This window comes from Pantherophis guttatus, chromosome 2 (genome assembly GCF_059756535.1).
Source record: "Pantherophis guttatus breed Tessera chromosome 2, ASM5975653v1, whole genome shotgun sequence".
NCBI classification, from domain to species: Eukaryota; Metazoa; Chordata; class Lepidosauria; order Squamata; family Colubridae; genus Pantherophis; species Pantherophis guttatus.
In genome coordinates, this window is record NC_142064.1 from 156,787,910 (window position 1) to 156,815,266 (window position 27,357).

General features: G+C 40.2%; 1 protein-coding gene across 6 annotated transcripts in view; it reads left to right on the top strand.

Moving 5' to 3' along the window:
• The window catches only part of TBC1D16 (TBC1 domain family member 16), a 74,135-nt gene that overhangs the window by 7,934 nt on the left and 38,844 nt on the right, over nucleotides 1-27,357 (top strand). For 2 of the 6 annotated variants that reach the window (XM_034412814.3, XM_034412815.3), the window contains exons 2-3: nucleotides 12,145-12,388; nucleotides 16,941-17,565. The exons of 2 other annotated variants lie outside the window; for them this stretch is intronic. In XM_034412814.3, coding sequence (XP_034268705.1) covers nucleotides 12,208-12,388; nucleotides 16,941-17,565 — 806 coding nt within the window. In that variant the 5' untranslated portion in view covers nucleotides 12,145-12,207. The remainder of the gene's footprint in view (nucleotides 1-12,144; nucleotides 12,389-16,940; nucleotides 17,566-27,357) is intronic. 2 more of the 6 variants (XM_087887087.1, XM_087887086.1) reach the window with 1 other exon arrangement.

Below are 27,357 nucleotides of genomic sequence, written 5' to 3' on the forward strand. Positions count from 1 at the left end.
GTCACTTGGGAAACTTCCAAGAAAGTTCTGTGTATTAATGGAGAATGTGTCCTGTAGGGCAGCCTTTCCGGTTTTGTAAACTGGTGGTGACAGAACCGGGGGGGGGGGTGGGGAGTGGTAGGTGTGTAGCTCTAATTGCACCAGCAGCAAGCTTGCGCGCCTGCCATTCACACAAATAGAGGTTCACATGCTCGTGCAAGCACCCGCCACTTGTGCAGCCCAGTTCAGAACAGGCCACAGCCCGGTGGTATGGAACCGTTATTGTAGGGCACACTTTATATTCTGTGATAGTAACTGACTGCCAGAAGTTTGGGCTATGCTGTTACCGTCTTTTCCAAAATAGGTGCTTCAGAATATACCCCCAAACCTTTACAATTGCATGTAATAGTGGTGGCTTCTCACCTTCTCCTGACACAGTTTGAAAACTACTTTGTTAAGGAATGCAGTACGTTTCTGAAGAAGTGCAAACATTGATCTGGTCAAATCACAATAGCTAAGTTAGAGGGAAGTGCAATATCTGTATAAGACAAGACTGCCCATAGCAGGAAGTTTGCTTTGCAGAACAAATATTGATACATTCTCTTCTGAAGTATAGTTGTATAGACTTAAGTGAAATTCTGAAATTCTTCCGTGTTTCTTCCTTGAATAATGAAACCATTATTATTATGTTAGTTGGCGTAAAGATAGTCTTAAATACATTGAATACATGCCACTTACCAAATGTCCGAATTTTGATCTCATGACCGTGGGGATGCTACCACAGTCCTAAGTGTGAAAAACAGTCATAAGTCACTCTTTTCTGGGCTGTTATAATTTCAAATGGAGACTAAACGAATGGTTGTAAGTTGAGGACTATCTGTATAAGATTCTCAGTTATGAAATGCTCAGGCTTTTCCAGAATAATCATAATTCTTGGTATACATGGTTGATAATATACCGGTACATCTTCTGCAGGTCTCTTTCCAGAATCCTTTTATGGAAGTACTTTTAAAGTTACGGTGCATTTGTCACATAACAGCAGCTAAATCTGGAGTGTAGTTATGTGGCTTTGGAAAAACCTCAGCGATCTATCAAGTGTCTCTCGAGCGCTCATGGATATCTGCTATAATGAAAATATCTACAGATGACATGCTCAAGTGTTTGTTTTTGTTAGAATTATGGCAGGTGTAATTTGATGTTCCTTCTATAATTGTACTCGTTGCCTACTCCATTATGGCTCATTCTCTGTAGCCTTTGAAAAAAATTACATTGACTTCCATGTGGTCACTTCAAGAGAATCTTTATTTTTATAGTTGCTGTTTTGTATTACAGGTAGTCCTTGACTTATGACCACAACTGAGCCCAAAACGTATGTTGCTAAGCGAAACATTTGTTAAGTGAGTTTTCCCCATCTTATGATCTTTCGTGCCACAGTTGTTAAGTGAATCACTGCAGTTATTAAGTTAGTAACATGGTTGTTAAGTGAATCTGGCTTCCCCATTGACTTTGTGTGTCAGAAGGTTGCAAAAGGTGATCACATGATCCCGGGACACTGCAACCATTATAAATATGAGTCAGATGCCAAGCTGATCACGTGCCCATGGGGATGCTGCAATGGTATATAAGTGTGAAAAAGGATATAAATCAGTAGTGGGTTTCAATTGCGGTTGCTACTGGTTTGCTCGCGGGCGCATGGGCACTCATCTGCGTGCACGACACTTCTGCGCATGCACAGAGATGTCCGGGCAGGTGGGTAGTGCCTCCCGCTGCCGCTACAGGTTTGCCCAATCCGGGGCAAACCGGTAGCAACCCACCACTGATATAAATCCCTTTTTTCAGTGCCGTTGTAATTTCAAGCGATTCTTAAATGAACTGTTGTAAGTTGAGGACTACCTATATATGGATTTTATGGCTTAAATGGCAGCTACAAGAATCCCTTGAGGCCTTCTTTTGAAAAAGTGCATTTTAAATAAAGATTGCAGATAGTAGTCCTGTTTAAGGCTTTTACTATGGAAGTGCTAAAATGCTATAGTGGTTGGTGTTTAGATTGTTGCGATTTGAACAGTTTCTTAATGAAGCCCATTGACCTAAGCTTGCTGGGTTTAAACAAATTCCACTATAATATAAAGTGATGTGGGAACTCAAAAATCCCACATACTTGCTAGAGATTTGCTGCTTGATCCATGTTTATTGCTGAGCATTATCCCCATTACAATTCTCAGACAGCTAAACTCAGTCATGGCTTCCTTCCTTGGAATATGTTCCTAAAACCTCTAACCTACTATGGCAGTTCCTGTTGAAGAGCTCTAATGAGGCAGATAAACCTCTGATTTGTCTTAGTTTAACTCCCAAACCTGTGAAGAAAAATGGAGAAGTGGTGCATTCTCTTTCCTGGAGATTAAGTGGCCTATATATATATCTAAAAAAACAGAGTTGTTTAAGAAACATGAAAAATCAGTTTATGCATTAAAATTTGATAAGAGCCACTGTCCAATGTTTTATCCCTTCCGTTATCCCTTTTTTTTTTAATCCCGCTGTTTCTTTACTTGAGATTATGGTTCTAGGAAAGAGTTTTGCGTATTTTCTCAAGACTGTGTATAGTTCTACCCCTTCTCCAGCCATGCATCTTTTATGCCTTTCACCAAATTATGCAAATCTTCAGGGTTTTTCTGTGAAGAACTAGTTTCTGCCTGTCCTGGTTGGGTCCTTGTAACGGTTGCCAAGCCGTCAATCAGAAATCATGCTTTCAGCCAAGTCATTATCAAAAGGCTTTCCTCCATTGTTCCCACTGATAAGGAGAAACGGCACAATTGGAGCAAGTGGAGATTGTGGCAGAAAACCTGCCAATGGGATGTTGCCCTGTGGCCTTTTGTTCTGGAGGGAAAGGCTTGTGGGGTGGGGGGAGAGATTGTGCTGACTGAATACTTAATGAGAATGTGATCAAATCAGCTGGCGACTCAGTTTATCTTGGCCTGGGTGCTGGCAGTCTTGGGCTTGGTCCATGAAACAGCTGATGGATGGATTAAAACCCCCACAGTGTTGAGCTGTTCAGGGACAAGAGTTGTCATGCGGAAAAAGTCTGAATAAAGACTGCATAATATTTGTTAAAATAGCAGCTGGAACATTTCGAATCAGATATCCTTATATATATATATATCGAAGGAGTGTGGAAGGGTGAAGTTTGTGCCATGCGAGTTAATGTCCAGAATGAGCTGCTTCTATTTTGGAAAGTCTGAATTCCTAATCCAGATTGAGAGAAATAGGTAATTTAGATTGTAAAATTGAAGCTGCTTTTCCTCAGTGTCCTTAAACTTTGTCTACTTTGTAACCATGTGTACTTAAGGGATCCCCATGGATTTTGAAAAGGGTGCATACAATCACACTTATTGTCCAGACTTTATAATATTCAGACTGCTTTACTCATACCTCAAGTAAGGTGTTCTTTTACGACAGTGGTGGTGAACCTTTTACTCACTGAGTGCCGAACAGGTATGTGCTTTGCACGTGCTTGTGCTATCCGCGCTAATGTGCGGCTCCTTCCCTGTGTGCTGCACACGCAACTGCACCATCTGCACATGCGCATGGCTTTTGTGCATGTGCCCCGTGCGCTGCATGCTCAACCACACCATCTGCGCATGCGTGTGTCTTACGCGCGGCTCCCCCCTGTGTTGTGCGTGCAAGTTATACATGACACCCCTGTGCACTGATCGCACAATCACACCATCTGCGCATGCGTACGGTTTTCACACGCGCAATGCATGTGCACGAACACTGTCTATGCATGCACTCACTGCACGCAAATACTCACGTGCACATGTGCAAACACGCGTGCATGCACAGGAGAGCTCAGACGACCAGGTGGGTCCCCTGAATTGTGCGCATGCGTACCGGCCTAAACACCAACTGGGGTGCGTGCACATGCGCAGCTGCAGGTAAGTTGGGCGACAGCTCGCATGCCTGGAAAGATGGCTCTGTGTGCCACCTGTGGAACGCGTGCCATAGGTTCGCCATCACGGTTCTATGAGATTCAGGCACAGAATATCTTGTCATTGCTGTCAGGTTATATGTCCCTTTCCCCCCCAAATATAGGAATGCTGCTACTTACTGTGTAAATAAGCAGCACATCTGAACCTTGTGGCTTGAAGGTTCACACATTATTGTCATGAGGTTTACAGAGCCATAAGAAGTGTGTCATGTAAATATGCTGAGGAGACTGCCCAGAGCCCAGGTAGGGGTATTGCTAGGTCTGTGATGGCAAACCTACGGCACGCGTGCCACAGGTGGCACACAGAGTCATATCTCTGGGCACGCGAAAGTTGCCCTAGCTCAGCTCCATCGCACATGTGCATGCCAGTCAGCTAATTTTCAGGCCTTCTGGACCCACCGGAAGTCGGATAATGGGCTGTTTCTGGCCTCCGGAGGGCCTCCAGGGGGTTGAGGAAGGCAGTTTTTGCCTTCCCCAGGCACCTAGAAAGGCTTTGAAGCCTGGGGAGGGCGAAAAACAGGCCTCCCAGTCCCACCGTGACATCGCGTGCCAAAAGCGGGGGGAGCGCGGGGAGGGTGTCGCACATGCATGTGCGGGGGGCTGGCCACATTGAATTATGGGTGTGGGCACATGTGCGCGCAACCCCCCCGCACTTCCCCCGCCGTTGGCACGCGACGGCAAAAAGGTTAGCCATCACTGTGCTAGGTATTGCTTTGCTACTCTATATTGAAGTAATCTTCCAAAGTCTCAGATATCAGAAATCAATTACCTGTACAGTCTGTTGATTAAAGCTAAAATCTGTTATATTCTATGTTTTATGTATGCTGTGCTCATAGCAAAAGATTAGATAGTTGAACATGAGGATATAGTCTTGTCAATGACACATTTTTACATCAAGGTCTATGAAGAGACTTATTGCAAAGTAGACTTTACTTAATGACCATTAAGTAAAGACCATTCAAAGTTATGACTGACTTAAAAAAAGATATGACTCATGCTCAAAATTACAACTGCTTCACACACACACATACACACACACACACACTCTGTAGTCACATAATTTTGGGTGCTTGGCAGCCGACTCATTTATGACCAGTTGCGACATCTTTAGTCACCTGACTATTATTTGAAACTTTTTTGTCATTTTCCAGCAGAAATCGTAAAGTAAGAAACAATTCTTACTTTACGATTCAGAGGTTTATTTCATGAGCAATTTGGAACATGAAAAACCATCACATTACCGTATTTTTCGGAGTATAAGACGCACTTTCCCCCCTAAAAGAGGGTGAAAATTTGGGTGCATCTTATATACCGAATGTAACCCCGCGCACCCACTGGCCCCCACCATTTGGCCTCTGCCTCCCAGCAATTTACCTCTTTGCAGCAAACAGCCCGTTTCAGCTTCAGCACAGCCTGATTAGCACAAGCAGCTGATTTGTCGGTTGGATCAGCCTCCCAACCCTGCAGTTTCAGGCTGCAGGGATTGCCATTTTCTATTGCCACGTGCCCCATTTGCTGCAAGGATGCAAATTGCTGGGAGGCAGAGGCAGATTTTTTTTTTCTTGTGCTAATCAGGCTGTGCTGAAAATAAAAATGAAACTAAAGCAGGCTGTTTGCTGCAAGGAGGCAAATTGCTAGGAGGCAGAGGCAGAGGTTTTTTTCTTGTTTTCCTCCCCCAAAAAAGTAGGTGCGTCTTATAGTCTGGAGCGTCTTATACTCCAAAAAATACGGCACTTACATCAATTACCCATTGCAATGAGGTCCAGAGACGATAGCTAAGTCCAGCAAGGAATAGCTACAGCTAGTGAACCTGATCTGAGACCCATCTTCTTCTTTTATACCTTTATTCAGACAGCCCCTCAGTAGATGGAATTTTACTGTAATTACTTCCCTGTATTTCATTAATTAGCACATACTTGCGTGTACATGTGAAATCTATCAGCTGCTAATTTCAGTTCCTTATTTCCAACACGTCTTAATGTTCCTAGGCCAAAATAGCCTCTAAAACTATTTACTTTGCAAATACATATTACAAAATTGCTTTAGTATAGCTGATTACATATATTGTGTTATTCTTGAGCAATCATTCTGGCTGGTACTTTAATATATAGCAATTCATTTGAGGCCTACTATCATATTAAGGCCTATACAATTTTAGCAAAAATCACGACCCATTTGTCCTCTTCTCACACAGTCATAAAATCAAGTTAGATCACATCACATGTTTAATGACTGCAATGACTTATAACCAAAATTCTGGGCCCATTGTGGTTATAAAGTGAGGACTACCTATACACAATGGCAATAGCAATAACGCTTAGACTTATATACCGCATCTTAGTGTTTTACAGCCCTCTCTAAGCGGTTTATAGAGTCAGCATATTGCCCCCCAGCAATCTGGGTCCTCATTTTACCGACCTCAGAAGGATAGAAGGTCAATCTTGAGCTGGTCAGAATTGAACTGCTGGCAGTCAGCAGAATTAGCCTGCAATACTGCATTCTAACCACTGCACCACCAGGGCATGGTGAAGAGAAAAACAGAACTTTCCTTCTTCAGTTGGAGAATTGCAATGACATTATCCTCTATTCTATCTTTAATCTTTTTTAAAAAAAAATAATTTGTTTACTTGCTAATTCCTGTCTCATGTTTGACCAAAATTAAAGAACAGAATAAGATAATACAATTTTTGCACATACAATATTCTAATGTCAAGCATCTTTATCAATTCTGAAATGAGCTATACAGATAACCTAATGCCACTGCTGGAATATCCCTCCGTTGCCTTTTACAAGGGACTATCATTTTCCTTCAAGGTCAGAATAGCTAAAGAATGTATAAAGTACGTAGAGGGTTTAACATCCTATATTTTATTAGCCTTTCCTGTTTTTACTGATAAAGATTTCAGGCAAAAAAAAAAAAAAAGTGAGGAATGTAGGCTGCTTTCTGCCAAGCTGGCTTGGTAATCTTTTTTTTCCCCACTCAAAACAAATTTTTGGCTATACTTTGGCTCGTGTAAAGCAAACACTTTTTATTTGGACCCAACTTAAATTGTAATAGCTCTCCATACCTTCCTTTATTTTATTGTAAAACACCCAACTACAATTAAGTCTTTTGTTGTAAGAGACCTATTGAGAGTATGGTCATATTGTGGATTTATAATGTACTAGCTGGATACCCGTGCTTCGCTACGAAACTATGTGATGGGGCTTGATAAATTGAGACTTACCAATTTAAAATTAAATTGATTACTGACTACTCATTAATTTTAAAATTAATGAGTAGTTACGATCGGCCTCTCCTCTCCTGTTCTCTCCCTTAGGCTGGCCCCATAGATCCTCTCCTCTCCCCTTCTCTCCCTCAGGCTGGCACCACAGAAGCCTCCCCTATCCTATCCCCTTCTCTCCCTCAGGCTTTCTAGCCCCTTCTTTCCATGAGGCTTGCCCCACAGAAGCCTGTCCTATGCTATCCCATTCTCTCCAGAGTTATTTTCAAGTTGGGAGGGGGAGTAGAACGTCTAACTAGCATCAGAGCATGTTATAATAATATAGTAAATACTAATACTCTGATGGTCATTTCGAAAAATCCTTTCTTAGTGAGTACCTAGAAGCCAAGAGGAACATCCGTGGCAAATTTCAGGTTTGTAGGCTTTACGGTTCTGGAGATTTCGTGATTAATGCGTGAGTGGTTTTCACTTTTATATATATAGATTGGAAGAGGGACACGGTGGCTCAGTGACTAAGACACTGAGTTTGTCGATCAAAAGGTCGGCAGTTGAGTGGTTCGAATTCCTAGTGCTGCATAGTGGGGTGAGCTCCCGTTACTTGTCCCAGCTTCTGCCAACGACCTTTGGTGGGAAGGTAACAGCGTTCCATGCACCTTTGGCAGTTAGTCATGCCGGCCACATGACCACCGAGACAGTGGTGGCTCTTTGGCTTTGAAATGGAGATGAGCACCATCCCTTAGAGTCAGGAACGACTAGCACATATGTGCAAGGGGAACCTTTACCTTTACCTTTAACGTATTGCAAGTTCTTTCAGTTTTATTCTATTCCTAATAATTCATAGCATTTGCCTTATAGGAATCATGCACCAAATAATCGTAGCATCTGTGAACTTCAACTGCCACAATTCTGAGAGTTGAAGTGTTATGACCCGCCAGCTGCCAAGCGGAGCTGGCAGCAGACTCAGACAATGAGGAGGTTGCGGAGGAACTTGGGCCAGTCCTGGAGTCTGGGGAAGGCTCTGATGGATGCTCTGCGTGGGAAGCAGAGATAGAGCCAGGGCCTTCCGACATTTCCCAGCTGTCTTCGGAGTGGGAGATAAGTGGGGAGGAAGAACAGCTGGGGCCTGTTCCAGATACGCATATGCGCAGAGCTGTCAGGAGAGAAGAACAACTGAGGAACAGGAACCGACTCAGGAAGAAAGGCAGATATGGACGCTGAATGACCCCTCCCTGGCTGGGGAATAAATAGAAGCAAAAGGGGAGTGGTGGTTGCAGGAAACAATTTGTATTTCTTTTGGAAAATTTGCTTATCATGGTTCGTGCCTCAGAGACTGCTTGCCAGATTGGAAGCTCTCGGCCTGGCAATTATCCAAGGAACTGATAAGGTCTGTTACTGCAATTAATCCTTGGAAGGATTATTGCCTAGACTTTTCTGTGCGTGAATGCCATGAATTCACAGTAGCTATATAAAAAGGGGGGGTTTCAGGACAAGGAGTCTGTTTATTGGTTCTGCTATGGCTGGGTCAGAACATGAAGTTCACAGATCTTTAAATTGACAAAGGTTGAGAAACACTGCACTAAAAGTACATTTAACCTCCCAATTTTATCCAATATCCTTTCCTGATTGCTCATAGCCAGCGCAGATGCCATTTATTAAAATTTATTTGAGAAATGTGAGTTTTATTGTTAATACTCTCTGGTTTCCCTTTGCCATTTTAAGGTTCATTTATCCAGTTTGGAGATGATTTTTGGTTTTTGTTTTATTACTTTGAAAAGACTTTCAGAAAGTCTGTAAAGACTTGTTGGTTCTGTTGAGCCCTGGGGACAGGGTTGTTGTTTTTTTGTCCACTATTAAACCAGGGTACAATGTCACTGTCCTTGAACTGGCCAAAAAAAAAATGTATTAGTATGAAAATTGTGGTTGATCCATATTCTGCCTTTGTTGTTTCTGTTCATGGTTCTCTGACCTTGCCTCTGGTATAACGTGGCAAAACATCACAAATTTTACACATTTTGAGGCTACAGGTAGTCCTCCACTTACAAACATTCGTTTAATGACTGTTCGAAGTTACAACAGCACTAAAAAGTGTAAGTCACTGGCTTCCACCAGTGTTGCAGCATCCCCATGATCATATGATCAAAATTTGGGTCATATATTTACCAAAGTGGTTGCAGCCTCCCCGATCATATGATCACCATTTGTAACCTTCCCAGCTGGCTTTTGACAAAGTCAGTGGGAGAAGCCAGTTTCGCTTAACAACCTCACAATTCACAACTGCAGTGATTTGCTTAACAATTGGCAAAAAAGGTCATAAAATGAGGTGCAGCTTTCTTAACAATTGCCTGGCTCAGCAATGGAAAAGTTGGGCTTATCTGTGGTTGTAAGTCAAGGAGTCCCTGTACTTTTGGATGCTGTTGTGACAAGAGGGGAAGTGTATTTTAGGAGCAGCTAAGAGTAACTTAAACCTGTCTTAGGTGTGCTGTGGATGAGGTGAAGATGGCGTCATGGAATCAACAGAAACAAGATGTCAGGGCCAATTTAGGCAATGCATAGTTAGTTTTTAGTGAGGAATAACCCATCCCATCTCATGGTTTATGAAGTTTGTTCAGGTATCTTTGATGACGTCTTTTTCTTGAAAGTTTGGATTTACACGCTGGCTGACCTCTTAAAAAAGAATCTAGGAAAACAACTGCAGAAATCCAATTGGGTTACTTCTTGGAAGGCCCAATATTTCTTTATGTTTACTTCTTTACTTCATTATATTTTCCAGAATGTACGTCAACCAGCCTGCAATATGCCATTGCTTCCATTCAGTTTCTCTTCCCATATATTTGATGGAGAATTTTGAAAGCTCATTACAAAGCCCTAAGTTTTGAGAACCAGAATATATCTAAGAATTTACACTCAAACCTGTGCAGCTTTCTTTCTTCATTTTAGTAGTGATGATTGAGATGCTGTGGTCAGTGCATTCCCACCATGCATTTAACAAGGTCTACTAAAGACCCAAGGGCTGCATTTGGACATTAAGCTAATTTTAACCTTGGTTTGCTCTCTCGCAACTTGGTGCCTTATGCAAACCCATCTTATTTGACGGTTCATTGTAATAATCCATAAACCTGGAAGAAGAAGGGTTAATTCAGTAACTAAGTTAAGCAAGTCAACAAACACTACCTCTGAAAGGATACTGAAGAAAAGATACAGCCTGCTGCTTCATCTCTGGGTTTGCATAAATTAACTGCTAGGTGTTAAGATTGGCAAGGTTTAAGAGGGAAAGTGCCTGGAAGAAGAAGAAAACTGGTCATAGATTAAAGTTTGGGCAGGAAATATTTGTTTATTAGTACATCTTCACTATAGGTAGACCTCACTTAAAGATGCTAATTCAGGATGGAAAGTCCATTGTTAAGTGACATTGTCAAAAGTCATAACATGTGACTGCTCCACTTAGTGATGGCAGTTGCCATCATTAAGCAAGGACTGCATGGGTTTTCAAGTATAGGCCTCATGAGAAAATAAGCATGACTACCCAGTTGTAGCTACCACTCATTCAGTGCAGAACAAGTGTCATTAAACAAGGACGACCTCCTTTATTGCTTTGTTGATTTGAAGGGGAGTATTGCTGTGAATGCCTCTCTCTTTGTACCCATATACCTCTCTTTTTGCTCCTACATGCCTACTTCTTTCATTCCTGTACAAAGTATGGTACAGTTAGTTATTAATTATAACTGCCCATCTCACAGGCAAGACACTATATTCTTTCTATCTCTTAGTTATAGCTCCATTCTCATTAGCTTGCTTTCTTGTGAATTATTTAACAAGTCAGACACACAGTACAGTTTAATTAAAGCCAGTATTTTTCTGTTTGTCTTTTTCTTGCCTCTTTTGGTTTGCCATTCTTAAGCCAAAAAGGTCTTTCTGCTTTGCAGTGTCTTGGTTGGTATCTCCAAATCTTACGGTTGCTTTAAAGGCCATGGAAATTAGAAGAGGCTAGGCTGGCGCTCTCTAGAGCACAAGAGGAAGGTTGCGTCTGCCTTCAAGAGGCAACCTTTCCTTCCACTTGTCAATTCATATATTGTGCAGGTGATGGCAGGTGTGAGCTATTTCAGGCCTATATTCAACAGGACTCAAAGGCAATGCTCACAAAGCTTTGTTGCTATGCTAGAGCAGTTACATTAAGGTTCAGGTTACATCCTTATGCTGATCCATTTAAGGTATTCTGTCTGAAGGCACTTCCCCAAATTCATCCAATAAAGAACCAAAGCAAATAAATAACAGATGCAAATGTGTTTACTGTCAATATCTTTTTGAGCTAAAATTAACTTTTCACTGGGGATATTTGTTTCAGAGACTATTGCAGCATCCAAAGGAATTTCTTTTGCATAATGCCTGTTTTTTATTTATTTCTTATATGACTAACTTATGAGAGAGTTTCACACATTTCCTAAATTAGTTTGCGTCTTTGCATCTCAGCTCAACTGCAGGATAAAAAATAAGTCTATGTCAAACGTAGCACTAAAAATCTGAGGTTGAAGCCATATACCTAGAAGTGAAGCGGTATTTTGTTTACCAGTGCTTGAATGAGAAAAATGGGGGTTAATATTGTACAATCCAGATCAATGGCAAGTCTAATACCTTGAAGGAAAATCAGTAAAACATGTGGCAAATTCAGAAAGGCTCATGTTATAAGCCTTGGGGAGCACTTGTTAGGTACAAGAGTCACCTAAAGTTGTAAATAGGAATTGTATTATGAAGACTTTACTTTAATGTTGAGTTTTCTTTACCAAGTTTTAGTAGGGTGAGTGACACCATAAAAGTCAGAAGCTTCTTAGACCATCCCAACCAAAGTACTTCATTTGAATGAGGAGAGGGGAGCAATGTGTCTTTCTGTTGTTACCTATTCATTGCATCTATTCTAATTTGTGTATGTGTGTGGTTTTGCTTTTTGTTTTCCCTGGGCAGACCTTACTCTCTGAATTAGGTGCTTGACTGAAGCTGATAGAGAATGGAAACATTTCCTTGGCAATGTCTCTGGGAAGACTCCTCCGTCGTGCCTCTTCCAAAGCATCGGATCTCCTGACCTTAAATGCCAGCAGCAGCTGTGGTGGTTCGTCTTCCATCTTGGATGGAGAGATTATCTATTCCAAGAACAATGTTTGTGTCCACCCCCCTGAGATGCTGCAAGGTGTTGTGGAACATCATCCAGGTGAGGATGGCTAGCAAACATCAAGAAGTCTCTTTAGGACTATGTGTGTAGCAGAATCTCTGAAGCCCACTTCAGGCATCTAATGCTTGTAAGTGTAGAGGGAACTGAGGCATGCACTTCAATCCTGCTCTGCTCCTCTCTGATCTCCCTTTGTTATCAGCAATATTCAAGACTAGTGTTAATGCATAACTCTAAATACAGTTGCTGTTCTCTTGGGGATTGGAGAACTGGAGCTAAGTCAATAGGGTTGTGAGTAACTCCTTTTCAAGCCTTCCCTATCAGCACGGACTGTTAGGAATGAAGCTATGCTGGCTGGAGAATTCTGGGAGTTGAAGTCCACAAGTGTTAAAGCTGCCAAGTTTGAAGACCTCTGAGCTATTTCCTTAAATTTTCCTTACTGCCTATTTCATCTCTCACCCTGTATACCTTCAGCTGCTATCTCCTTTGTTTATGGATCCAGGGGGAGTGGCTAAATATTGCCAGCAAGATAGTGTGTCTCAGCTATTCCTTGTCTGAGTTTCCTAGTTCAGTGTAAAATATTTCCTTCCCTTGGTGTTTTTGTAGCTTGGGTATGAGGTGGCATGTGCTATATTAGAACTTCTAAAAGAGGAACCTCATTTTAGGATTAAAGTATATTAAGAAGATCCAGAATTAGATTTTGAAATGTTTGTTTTGCTTTCATAAGCTGTAACACAAAGAAGAATGTTTTCAGTCAGCAAGCATCATTATGTGATTTTGCAAATATCAGAAAAATACAAATGAAATTTTAATTTATTTTTATTCATGTATATGTCATATCTAAGAACCAACTATGCCCTTTACAGAGGGACTCTGGATGGTGTACAATAAAATTTATACCTGTATAAAACCCATTCCACTGTTCACTTTGCCGTATTAGGCAAATTGAAGGGGGGAAATGCATTATTTTTTATAATTAAAAACATAATTTAAAATTAATTAAATGTTTTTAATTAAATAAGTAAAAAATTAATGTGGGACTTGAACTCACAGTCTCTTGCATTCTAACCCAGTGCATTTATGGCATTTAGTATTCACCCCATTTGTTTCCATGTCAGTGGCTGCCTTTTATAGCAGGCATAAAATTCAAAGCATGATGATTATTCTTAGTACATATAGTTAATAGCACTGGCTATGATACAGATCAGCAGCAGTAGAAGCATCTACTATAAGTTCTCATTTCATTTATCAAAATTCTTGTATTAGTAAAATGTAAGTTAGTGTTTTATATTGGTTCCCCAATTACTTGTGCATAGTTTTTTGTAGAAGGTAGGTAGAATTTGAATCGAATTCATATTTTTCATATATTCCTTTGAATATGACATTCAAGTAGTTCACAAGTTAGTTGAGTTTAGCGACTGTTAGAAGTTAAGATGGCACTGACTAAAGGGACTTATTCGGTCCTCAGAGTATTTATTTATTTATTTTTTTATTTGATTGATTGATTGATTGATTGATTGACAGACTGATTTCTATAGCCACCCATCTCAACAAAGTTCCGGCTGCTGCAATGCTCTTTGCAGTCATGTGAACAGATTCAGGCACTTGGCAACCAACTCCCACTTACGGCCAGTTGCAGCATCCTGCAGTCACATGATCACCCTTACTGACAACTTCTGACAGCTTCATACAAACAAAATTAATGGACAAGCCAATAGAGAAGGTTGCAAATCAGTTGAATAAGTCTTCCCCCAGCCCTGTTGCCCTGACCATGCACATACACATTCCATATCCTTTTTTCTTGGTCTCCCTGCTGCTCTTGGACACATGAACCCCTGCCGTCTTTCCCCAGCTTCCCTGCATCCACACACATGCTCTTCACACCCTTTTTTCTCAGCTTCCCTGTGCTTGCACAGACACACATTGTAACCTTTTTTCTTGTTCTCCCTGCACTTGCACACATGTATTTCTTTTTCTCCAGGACTCCCTATGTTTACACACATGCATGTATGCACCCAGTGCCTTCTTTCCCCGCCTTCCTGCACTGCATGGTGCACTGCATCATCCCACAACCTGCGCATGATCTGTTCCAGACCACCCAGGGCCTCCCTCTCCCATGGTAGCCCTGACTGGGGACACCCTCCATTTCCTGCTTAATGACCTATATCTCTTGGGACAACTTGGACTGCCTAGATTCTCTTTGCTAAGTGATATGGTCACTTGATGTTGCATTTTATAAGAGTATCACTTAGCAATGGTAACGGTGGCAATGGTCCCAATTGCCATTGTAATTTGAGGACTATCTGTATTTATTTTGTTTAGATTCTGATTACCTTTATAGTACTTGGCTTTGCTTCAGAGCAAATGCAAGCAGCTTTTTGTGTACAGAGGCCATTCTTTATTATTATTATTATTAATCAGTTTCCGAGTGTTGCAGGACAAGACAACCTCATCCACAGAACCCAAAATTTTGGCCTTCTTTGGCATAGGCAACTACAAAGTGAGCAAGTGATGAAACTTGCAGCCCAAGAAGGAAGACCAGACCAAGAAACCAATAATTATATAGGTCAAGAGTACTTTTATTGTAACAGCTCTAATAAACAGAAGTTTGCAAGTCAGGTTGTACTTCCCCTTCCTCCCTTTCCATGAATGAAGGAGGGGCTTTTTTTCTTAGCTTATTTCCTTGGCCTGGGCTCAAGCCCTGCTTATCTAACCGTTGCCTTGGTAGCAGGTCTCTCTACTCTATAGATGTTTATATCCTTGTGAAATGATGATATAAATATGAAGGGGCAGAGGTTGAATCATAACATCAGAGTGCACATTTCACTTTGAAGTCATTGTGGTTAAGTGCCTATACTGTTGGGATAGACTGAATTTTAAGAAAAACATTAGGCTGTATGCAGTAGTGGGTTTCAATTTAGTTTGCTACTGGTTTGCTTGTGCGCTCACGTGAGCGTGCAATGCACAGAAGCGTCTGAGCTGGTGGGTGGAGCCTCCCACTGCCGCCGCTACCAGTTCGCCCGATCCGGAACGAACCGGTAACAACCCACCACTGGGTGTATAGAGCTTAATAGATTTATTTTAATTCTTACTTTAAAAAAAAACCAAAAAGAATATTACAGGTAGTCCTAGATTTATAACCACAATTGAGTCTGGAATTTCTGTTGCTAAGCAAGACATTTGTTAAGTGAATTTTGCCCCATTTTACAACTTTTCTTGCCACAGTCGGTAAGTGAATCACTGCAGTTGTTAAGTTAGTAACATGGTTATTAAGTGAATCTGGCTTCCCCATTGATTTTGAGTGTCAGAAAGTCCCAAAAGATAATCATATAACCATGGGACATTGTATAAATATGAGCCAATTGCCAAATATCTAAATTTTGATCATATGACCATGGGGATGCTGCAGAGGTCATAAGTATGAAATGTGGTCATAGTTCACTTTTTTCAGTGCTTTTGTAACTTTGAACAGTCACAAAACAAATGGCCGTAAGTCAAGGACTACCTGTATTTATCAGAAAGAAAGTTTAAAGATATGTATATTTTAGTAAGAAAAATTAGAAGCATGAAATTGTTTTATATTGCCCAGATATCCTGTGTACAGGGGATTTCAAGGAAAAGATTTCTCTACCTCTATGGAGCAAGAGGTCACCCTCTGTATAAAACAGAGGTGAGTCTTTAGAAGTGGAACAGCTATGAAAGAGCTCCATTGCAGCCATTGTACCAATTAGAACAGCTTGGGAAAGCACGCAGTGTCATCCTTATTCCCAACAATATTAGCTATTTCATTGATTTTAACAAAGATTGCTGTGATTTTTCCTCTTATAGAAGAAACATGTCGCTTGTTTTTGACAGGGCTAATTTGCAGCTAACTAACGGAAGAGAAAAAAAAATCAATAAAAGTTCTTGTGATACACACACACGCCACACACACACACACACACACACACACACACACACACACACACACACACACACACTGTGAATTAATACATGGTATTTGCATCCTAAATACCTAGGTTGCACTTGATCAGAAAGGAGTTGCTCAAAGTAGCCAACAGCATTAAAAAAAAAAAGCATTAAGATCAGTAGAATCATGAAATGATGTGTACAACAATATAAAGCAACAGCAGAAACAACAGTAGAAAGAATCAAGACTAATATGTAATCTCATCCCGGACTCCAACTGCCTAAGTGGCTCAGATCTGCCTAGGTGGCTCAGTGGCTAAGACGCTGAGCTTGTCGATCAGAAAGGTCGGCAGTTCGGTGGTTCGAATCCCTAATATAGGTCTCCTGCTTGAGCAGGGGGTTGGACTAGATGCCCTCCAAGGTCCCTTCCAACTCTGTTATTGTTACTGGCTTGTTCTGTGTGTTTATTTGGATAATCGGAAACACATCATTAAGGAATCTGTCAGTGAAAATATTGATGTAGGACGTCTTCAGGGATACTCTTATATGAGGAGGGAAAACTTGTAGCATTGAGAAGAGGTCAGTCACTTGCTAGTAATTAAAGGAGTAGCTGTGTTTTCACATCATGTGAAGTCCGGAAAGCTGAGGGTTGACTGTAAGTCTAAGTCCCTGTCTTCTTTTGCAGGCTACTTGTGCTTGTACATGGAGAAGGATGAGCTGCTTGGAACCACACTTATCCTGGCCTGGGTCCCCAACTCCCGTATTCAGAGGCAGGATGAAGAAGCTCTCCGTTACATCACACCCGAGAGCTCCCCTGTCCGCAAGGCTCCCCGCAAGCGCAACCGACACACTCAGGGTTTTGGCATCCCTATGCAGGCTTCTTCTGTCGAGCAGAAGCAAGCTGAGACCCCAAAGGATGAGGAGGACATTTTGACTGTGTCACAGCTGGTGAGGGATGTGGCTCATGTCAGCCCACCTTCAGAAGAAGGGGACAAATTGTCCCACAGCTGCTCGGCCACATGCAACATCCACAGCTCCGCTCAGCCTGCTCACAGTGACTCAGGAATTTTATCGACAATCAGTTCTCAGGATGAACAGAACCGATTAGAGGAGTCCGTAGAGGAAGGGCTGGAGGGCCATTTGGAGACAGGAGAAGATGAAGGCTCTTTGGAGTTGTCTGCCGATGATGTTAGCAAAGATAGCACGTTTGACTCGGATTCAGATGCCTTCTCTTCTCCGTTCTGCCTCTCACCCATAAGCGAAGCACTTGTGGAAAATGTTAGCTCTATGTTCCTGGTTAATGAAAACCGGTGAGTTGATGTTCCTTCCTGTGCTACTCAAACAGAGTTCAGTTCAAAACAAAATGGGTAAGGCCCACAAATATAGGTCACCCGATTCTAGAATCATTTGTTCTGAGTTATATGCAGAGAGTGGCTTTCATTAGAGCAAGTACAGCATGCTTACCCAGATGTAAATTCTGTTGAGCTCATTGAGGTTTACTTCATGAAAGGATTATAAGATTACTATGGAAATCTGTTTTAAGAATTCTACAGAGAAATCAAAGGACTGAATCAACTTGTCATTCAACTTAGTGATTCCTTTAATGCAGTAGACAGAAGATCAAATACTGCCAGGGGTGCTGTCAACTTACTTGTTTTGAGATGTCCATTTCAAAGAAAATACAATTCCAGACATTGTCTGAAGGTGTTCTGCTTACCACACAACAATTATTTAAATATGTATTTCATACATTTTCATAGCAAATATACCTAATTGATAAAAAAAAAAGTTTATTTAGAAGAGCTATGAAGACCTCATTCTTCACCCAAACCTTTTGCAAGGAAAATGAGACCATCTTGCCTCATCATGTTTGCCATCTTTTATCTTTATCTTTTATGTTTTGTTGATTTTATTGGAATTTCTATGATTGTTGCGAGTCACCCAGAACTGTTGAGTGTTCAGTGGCATACAAATTTAATAAGTCATTATTGTGTACATAGAAAAATGAATTTGCAGTTGCCCTTTAGCTCATTTTATTTTATTTATTTTATTTTATTAGTCATATTTCTATGCCTTCCACTCTCCGAGGACTCTGGGCGGCTTACATCAAAGACAGTATACTAAATAGCATATTGCCTCCAACAATCTGGGTCCTCATTTTACCCACCTCGGAAGGATGGAAGGCTGAGTCAAACTTGAGCCGGGTTTTTTGGCCTTCATATGCATCAAGTCATTCCCAAGAATCTAGGATATTGTAATATATTGGTGTAGTATATATGTGGATCTTTGCAGTGTGGTCTTTTGTAATTGACAGGTAGAATTTTCATCTACTCACATCAATTTCATTTAAGTGCTGTCCAAGATCTTATTGTGTGCTGATAACAATTGGGACCATCAGGCTGGTTTTTGCCATAATCTTTCATTTCAATTTTCAGGTCTTGATATTTTCTGATCTTCTCCAAATCTTTATCTTCTGTTCTATGTTCTGGTTTTGCCACATCAATTATCCATACTTCCTTCTTTTCAATCACAGTCAAATCTGGTGTGTTATGAACCAAGACCTTATATTTGGAAATTTAACCTATTTATTTTCAGCTATTTTTTCAACTCTATGTTCCCACCAATTTTTCATTATTGGCACATGATAATTTTACAGATGGTCCGGGGAACTATTTTGGTGACTTTTATGTCATTGTTTATACATAGTTTATGTGATCTTCTTGCATGAGCTAAGCATATGATCTACTGTTTCTTTTGTCTGTTTTCGCAATCTGCATTTTGAATCATTTGATGATTTTTCAATTCTGGCCTTGATTGTATTAAATTGAATAATTTAATACGAAATCTATCCGTCATCTCTTGCCCGCTTTAATACTTTAATTGCTAAGCTTTTTTTTTTTCTTGCCTCCCGAATTCCTCTCTTAAATCTTTGTCTCTGTCTATGTCTGCTTCTGGATGTTCAATCTAGGCATTCCTCCCACCTCTACCCTCTTCCACTGCCTAATTTCTAAAATTTCTACCCAAGCCCCTATCTTCCTTTCAAACATATCTTCCCACTCTCTTAATATATTTTCACCCTGGTTTAATTCATCATTAATGCAGACCACCTTAGGATTTCCCCTCAGCTCCATGCACAGAAGGGAACTCCTGCAGTGGACTAGTGAAATGAAGCTTCAAATCCTGAAGATCCCAGCTCTGTTCCTGCAGCCTGCCAAGGTAGTTCTCTTCCCCCACATCGAGGGGAGAAAAACTCCTCTGATGGCTGCAGAAATGAAATCTCAAATCTTCAGAATCCCAAGCTTCACTTCACTAGTCCACTGCAGGAGTTCTCTTCTGTGCATGGAGCTGAGGGGAAATCCTAAGGTGGGCTGCAGAAATGAAACTTGGATCCTTAAGATTAGAGCTTTGTTTCTGTACCCAGCCATAGAAGGTCCCTTGTGGAGAAGTTCCTTATGTGGATGCATTTCTTACTAATCACATTTTTAACTTGTCTATGCTTGATATTATCCAACTGTAAAATGCTCAAATACCTTTAGGCTTCATCCTAATGATTTGGCCATTTGGCATTTCAATTCTAGTATTGTTCACGATTTTATCCAATTTATTGCTAGTGTAGCACATTTCTCTAGGCCAAATTCCACTGCTATACCTGTGCTAAAAATCCTTGTAATTGTCAATGACTAGATTTCTGATTTTCCATGAAGCTTCAGTTCAACCATATATAACCAATGTGAGATTCTGTTCATTTTTGCTGTTTGGTAGCCAAGATTTGTTTTCTTTAAAATCACTAAAAGCAGGAACATAGTAACGACAAATAATAAGGGTGATAATGAGTAACCCTGGAAGATGCCTCTCCTAATGTTAAGATGCTGACATTTTTCATTTCCACCCCCTTCCCCCATTCATCTTTCACTGTTTCATTATTTTTTTTCTATAAACATTCTAATGTTTTTACTGATACTAATTGTTTCCAGATATTTGATGGTCCAGCTATGTGGTAAAGAATCAAATGCCTTTTTATAAGCAAGCCAGACCATCTGCAAATTGGTTTTTTTGCCTTTTGCAATTCTCCAAAACAATTTTATCAATCAGAAAGTGATCTTTATTTTCATCCACCAACTGAGTTCTTCCCAAGGACCTGGGATAAGCAAATGTCGCAGTTCGATGGTGTTAAGGGTATGGTTGCAGAATGTAAGCTGCCTTTTGCGATTGACTAATGGTGATTTTGTCAATGGTGATAATATTCAAGTGATGCTCCAGTTGTTTAGGGATTGCACCCAAAGCACCTATTGGCACTATCTTTGCTTTCTTTTGCCACAGTTGTTCTACTTCTATTTGCAGGTCTTTTATTTTGTGATCCCCCCCCACCCCCTGGTGTTTTCTCTTTTTATTCTGCTGTCTTCAGGAATTGCTATGTCCATCATCCAGACTTTTTTTGTTTTCGTTATCAACAGTTATTAAGTCTGGCGTGTATGGGACAGATGCTTGTCTGTTAAATTCGAAAGTCCCAGAGCATTTTAGCTTCTTTGTTTTCTATTACTTTCTATATTTTATGGTCCTGCCATTATTATTATTAGCCTCACATGAAAAATAATTTCTATATGGCTGTCTCGATTCCTTTGTGATTATAAGCAACTATTATTCCATGTTGGAGAAATTTCTGTTCTATGGTACAACATAACTTTTAATTTTATGAAAAAATATAATTATTATAGTTCATTGCCCTGCATATGTTTTTATGATTTATGTTCATTATGCTGTTACCTGCGTAACTTTAAAAAGAGTTGTATGACTTTGCCTCACGGAGCATTTCATCTATTCTGCGGGCCTTCTTGTTTCTTCCCTTTCTGTTGCATTTTGTAACTTCTCATCTAATCAAGAAGATCGCTGTTATTTACACACTCTTCTGAACTATTTTGGTTATATAAATACTACCCAACTATGTAATCTAGACAGACAGGTTTATAAAAATGACTTCGCTGATTTCTCTCTGCTTTCCTCCAGAACTACAATGCCGTGGCTTGGCATATTATTGTTTCAATGCTGTGATCTCCTTCTAATACAATTTGCCTGGGGTGAACTGAGCATCTGCTGTTCTAGGGTGAAGATGTATATTTTATTTGTAGAATGTGACTGAAGTCGCAATGCTTCAATTTAGTGCCGGGTCATACATTTGTCTGCTTGTGAGTTTATTCACGTTCGGTGTAAGAGGCGAGTGCCCTCATGCGGCCTACCAGTTATATTGCAAAATGGCTAATTGGAAATGGGGTTTTTGATGCAGGTTATAGTTTTTCCCCCCAAAGCAGTTGCTCTAAGATCTTCTTGATATTTATTCACCAGACTGCCTTGGTTTATATGATAATAGCCTTTGAAAGGCCAAGGCAGAATGCAAAACCTGCTTATTTGAAAAGAATGAAAATCCATGTTAAGCCAAGAATGTAACTGATTAACAGTCCATATTGAAGATTCCCACAATCCAAGACTATAACCTAGACTAGGAGTGACTTGGATACTATCTTTTTCCATCCTATCATCCATTTTCTCCAAGTTATTACTTTTTTTACCACATAAGTACTCTTAGAACAGAACAGAATAACAGAGTTGGAAGGGACCTTGTAGGTCATCTAGTCCAACCTCCCCGCCAAGCAGGAGACCCTACACCATTTTTGACAGAAGACAGTCCAGTCTCTTCTTGAAAGCTTCCAGTGATGAAGCTCCCACAACTGATTGCCTTAAAAACTTATGCAGGTAATCCTTGACTTAGTTTGTTTAGTGACCATTCAAAGTTACAACGGCACTGAAAAATGTGACTTATGACAATTTTTCACAATTATGACTTTTGCAGCATCCCCATGATCCTGTCATCAAAATTCAGATGCTTGGCAGCTGGTTCACATTTATGACCATTGCTGTGTCCCAAGGTCATGTGATCAGCTTTTCTCACAAGCAAGGTCAGTGCGGAAGCCAGATTCACTTAACAACCAGGTTACTAACTGCAGTGATTCACTTAACAACTGTGGCAAGAAGGTCATAAAATGAGGCAAAACTCACTTAACAATGTTTCACTTAACAACTGAAATTTTGGGGTTACTTGTGGTCATAAGTCGAGGAGTACTTTATACTATTTTTAAACTTCAGTTGGGTGAATAAAGAAAGATATTTATTTATTTATTTATTTTTATTACATGTATTTATATGCCACCATTCTCTCGAAGGACTCAGGGCGGCGAACACAAGTTAAGAAACAAGTACAATAAAATCATAATTTAATCCAAATAATTAATATTTGGTGTGGTGATTATAATATTGCTGGTGTGGTGGTGATTGTTGGACTGGGACTAGGGATACCCATATTCTAATCCACATTCAAAGCAGGAAACTCTCTTGGTGACTACTCTAGCTGATGAGCCAGTCACTCTCTCAGCTCATCTTATCCCCCAGGATTAAATTGTTGGGGGTGGGCATGGAAATAGAAGAAAGTGCTTTATAGATTGCCTTGATAGGCAATGAAAGATAGACTATGAAAGATGGAGTGTATTTAATAATATGTGGTATTTTTCTCATGGCCAACGTGGCTATTTCGGCTCTTTTGAAAAGAATGAAAGTTACCATGCTCTCTAATAGGCGAGTTTTAGGAAAAATATATATATTTGGAAGTACCATTGAGTAGATAAAGTCTACTCTAATTAGGGGATGATTTTTCCTGTGCTTCTCCTAAGCATTCAAACTGACTGAAGACTTTAAAAAGATGTGTGTTGGAACAGACCAAAGTCCTACTAATATTCTTTGTAGTATAAGGACTTTTTAAAAAATACCCCTATAAAGATGAATGAACTAGACCTATTAAATGTACTGCATGTATTCAATGATTACATTCAAGGTTAGATTAAAAATGATTGCACTGGCCATGGCATGTAATCACAAGCAGTTTAAGACGCACACCCACTGCACTGGTGCCCTGAGACTGCCACCTGCTTCTCTGGCTTTGCCCAAGAGATGTCAGGCTTCCAAACCAGGCTTGTACATTAGCACTGGTTAAGTAGGTCATCCAAATGCAAAATCTAAAATGCTGTTCCCTTTCACACAAAACTGCAAGAATGTCGTAAATGTGAAAACAATCATAAGTCATTTTTTTCAGCGCCACTGTAAGCTTCAATGGTCACTAAAGAAATGGGGTAAGACAAGGACAACCTGTATATGCATACAGGTAGTCCTCGACTTATGACCACAATTGAGCCCAAAATTTGTGGTGTTAAGTGAGACATTTGTTAAGTGAGTTTTGCCTCATTTTACGACCTTCCTTGCCTCAGTTGTTAAGTGAGTCACTACAGTTGATAAGTTAGTAACCCAGTTGTTAAGTGAATAAAGGTTTATTTGTAGAGCACTGGCTACTCTAAGGATGCTAAAGAGGAACACAGATGTGTGTGGGGGGGGAAACAGGGAGGAACAATAACTCTCTCTCCCCTTTCACCCTAGAATAGTTAAACCACACACTGATGAGGGAGGTACATAACCTATCTCCATGAAAGAGACCACCTGGGTTTGGGATGGTGGGAGTGACAAGAGCCTTGATAGTACAGTGGTTTAATGCACCCTGTTATTAACACAGCTGCCTGCAATTTCTGCTGGTTCGAATCTCTCCAAGGCTCAAGGTTGACTCAGCCTTCCATCCTTTCTAAGGTAGGTGAAATGAGGACCCAGTTGTGGGGGCAATAAGCTGACTTTGTGGAAATATACAAGAGTATGAAGGCTATTGCTGAGCACATTGTAAGCCGCCCTGAGTCTCCGGAGAAGGGCGGCATATAAATCAAATTAAAAAAAAAAAAAAAAGATGAACAACATATATCTTGAATGATGCAAATGCCGTGCTGGGTAAACACCTCATGAATAAATAACCCATGAAACTGGACAAATTACAATCAAATCAAACTTCTACAGAGAGGGGAAAATAAACACCGCTACTGTATATCAAAACAAAAGCTAAGTTATTGATTTTAAAATGAAAGAAATTTAGGCGTAATCAATGACACGTCTTAGCACCTGCATTATTTGGTAGGTATAACTTATTCCTACAACAGGGGAACTTTTAATATGATCTCAAGCTCCGCAAATTAGTAAATTCTGGGTGTCAGGAAAACCCTCAAGGTAAAAAGTAGCAATCTGGCAGAAGTACATGAGGTCCTTGACTTACAGCAGGTCATTTGGTCACTGTTCAAAGTTACAACGGCACTGAAAAAAAAGCTACTTATGACCATTTTTCCAAGTTACGACCTTTGCAGCATCCTCATGATTATATGATCAAAATTCAGATGCTTGGCAACTGGTTCATATTTATGACCGTTTCTGTGTCCCAAGATCATGCGATCACCTTTGCTTCTAACAAGCAAAGTCAATGGGGAAGCCAGATTTTAGCTTGTTCTCCTTTACTCCTTTTGTTTTTCAGCAAAACAAGCCCTCTTGTGGTTGACTACGTTACAGTAAGATTTCAAAGGGATTTTTTGAATAAAATGGTCAACATCTCTTTGCTCTCACCGTAATTGCACAGATGTAAACAATAAAGTAATCATCTCATTCTGATTGTAATCTTTTAATTTTATTAATCAAGATGTTTTTTCCTATCCTTTTTTTTTTCTTCACGTGAGCCACAATTAATTTAGAAAAGTCTTTAACCAAAACTTCTGGGTTACAGAACTTAAGACCTGTACCAAATTATGTCTTATGATAAATTGTTCCAAAGCTAATAGTAATAACAGACAACCAAGTGCATGGAGAAAGTGCTGCTACTGTATGTATTTCCATTTAAGTCGATTCATAGAGTATTGAAATATTACATTGACCCCATTGTTTCCTAGTACAGTCATTCGACTGTTTATGAAAATCTAGCATAAGGAAGAAACATCTTGCCTCTCTTCAAGAATAGGATAGGATAGGATAGGATAGGATAGGATAGGATAGGATAGGATAGGATAGAATAGAATAGAATAGAATAGAATAGAATAGAATAGAATTCTTTATTGGCCAAGTCTGATTGGACACACAAGGAATTTGTCATTGGTGTATATGCTCCCAGTATACATAAGGAGAATAAAATACATTCATCAAGAATAAAAAGATACAACACTTAGTGATAGTCAAGGTTACTAATAAGCTATCAAATCGTACTAGGAAACAAGTAAAAACAATATAAATTGAAAGATACAAGCACATGGTTATAGTAATAAGTGGGAAGAGATAGATACTAGGAAGGAAGAGAATAATAATAATACAGTTTTAGTAAATTATTTGACAGTGTTGTAGGAATTAGTTGTTAAGCAGAGTGATGGCATTCAGGAAAAAACTGTCCTTGTGTCTAGTTGTTCTGGTGTGCAGTGCGTCTCTTGGGGTTCTAAGCTCCCCTTCCCCCAAAATTTGGATTTCTAATTTGAGACTGCTCTCCTCTATGTTCTTGAGCCACAATCTAAGAATTGGGAAAGACAGTCTTAATTGGCCCTGTGCTTAGAAGGGTAGCGTTTAGTTATGCTGATGTCCCACAAGGCAGCCCTATAGCTCTCTCGAAAGGATCCGGTTCTACACATCTGAGGAACTTGCTTGTGAAACAGGACAGTAGGCTTTTTGCTCATAATGTTTTGCTTGTACTTCTCAGCAATGCCCCAGATGGGGCAAGTAAAGCAAATCCAGGGGAAATGAAAATATTAGCTATAAGAGATATGTATTAGGATTGGGTTCATAAACTGCAGGTGCTCTTGGATTCATTGCTGCCTCTTGAAATACAGATACTTTCAGTAGTTCTAACTGTCATAGCCTAGCCTATAATACAATTTTTGAGTCAGGTTGCATATATAATCTTGCAATTGATATTCTGATTCTAGCAATCACCTGTTTTACCTTGGAATATTGTAGTTTATTATACAGGTAGTCTTTAATTTATGACCATTCATTTTACAACCGTTTGAAGTTTTGACAGCACTGAAAACAGTTAGTGACAATCAGTCCTCGCCCTTATGACTGTTGCAACATCCTCTTGGACATGTGATCAAAATTCAGGCTCTTGGTAACTGGCATATATTTAGAACAATTGCCATGCCCCAGTGAATCACTATTTATGACCTTCTGACAAGCAAAGTCAATGGGGGAAGCTGGATTTGCTTAATGACTGTGATTCACTTAATGACTGTGTGATTCACCTAATAACAACTGTGGCAAGAGCAATAAAATAGGATGTAACTCACTCAATAACTACATCACTTAGCAACAGAAGTTCCAGTTCCAATTATAGTCATAAATCAAGGATTACCTGTACTTGGAACTGCTCTGGAAAATTGGCCTCCAGGAGCAACTTTGGGTCAGGTTTCACCGAGAGGTGGGCTGCTGATGGTTCGAACCAGTTTGGACGAACCAGTAGTTGTGACCCGCAGTTGGGCCTGCCCATTCGCCCCGGCGCTATCCTGTCTTATATCGCCGTGTTTTTGAAGCCGCACGCTGATATTTTTGGTGCTGGGTGAACCAGTTGTTGCAATCTGCAGCAGCCCACCACTAGTTTCACCTATAAAGTCCTATATGACTTGACATGGCTATCTATAAGAAAGTCTGTTCCACATGGAATCTGACTTTCTGGTAAATATCTATCTGAAAGGGTATGTTATGGGTGCTTCCTCCTTGTTATGGGTTTTGATGGGAGGGGCTCCAGGGGTGAGTCTTCTTTTTTATACCCCCCTCCCGTCCCCCCACAACAGCTTGCCACCAAAGACAAAATTGCCTTTGTTGGTATTTCTGAAGGTGGTTAAGTCTTAGTTGTTCTCAGGGCTTTTGTGAATGGAACATGAGACATTAGTGGAAACTGCCCCCATGTTAAGGTTGGAATACACTAGGTGGACAGTAGTGAGCTATAGTGTTTCTCTTTGGTAAATTTTTAATCTAATTATTTTATAGAGTGTTTAGTTGCACAGAATCTAAGGATTGAAGTGACATGTAAGCCCAATTAATTAAGTAGTCGGAAACTTTAAAACTTTAAAATGGGGAACCAAACTTAATTGGAAGTGATCTGTACAATTATGCTTGTCCTTGGCAATCTACTTCACATGTGTGCAAGTTCAGTGTAAAGT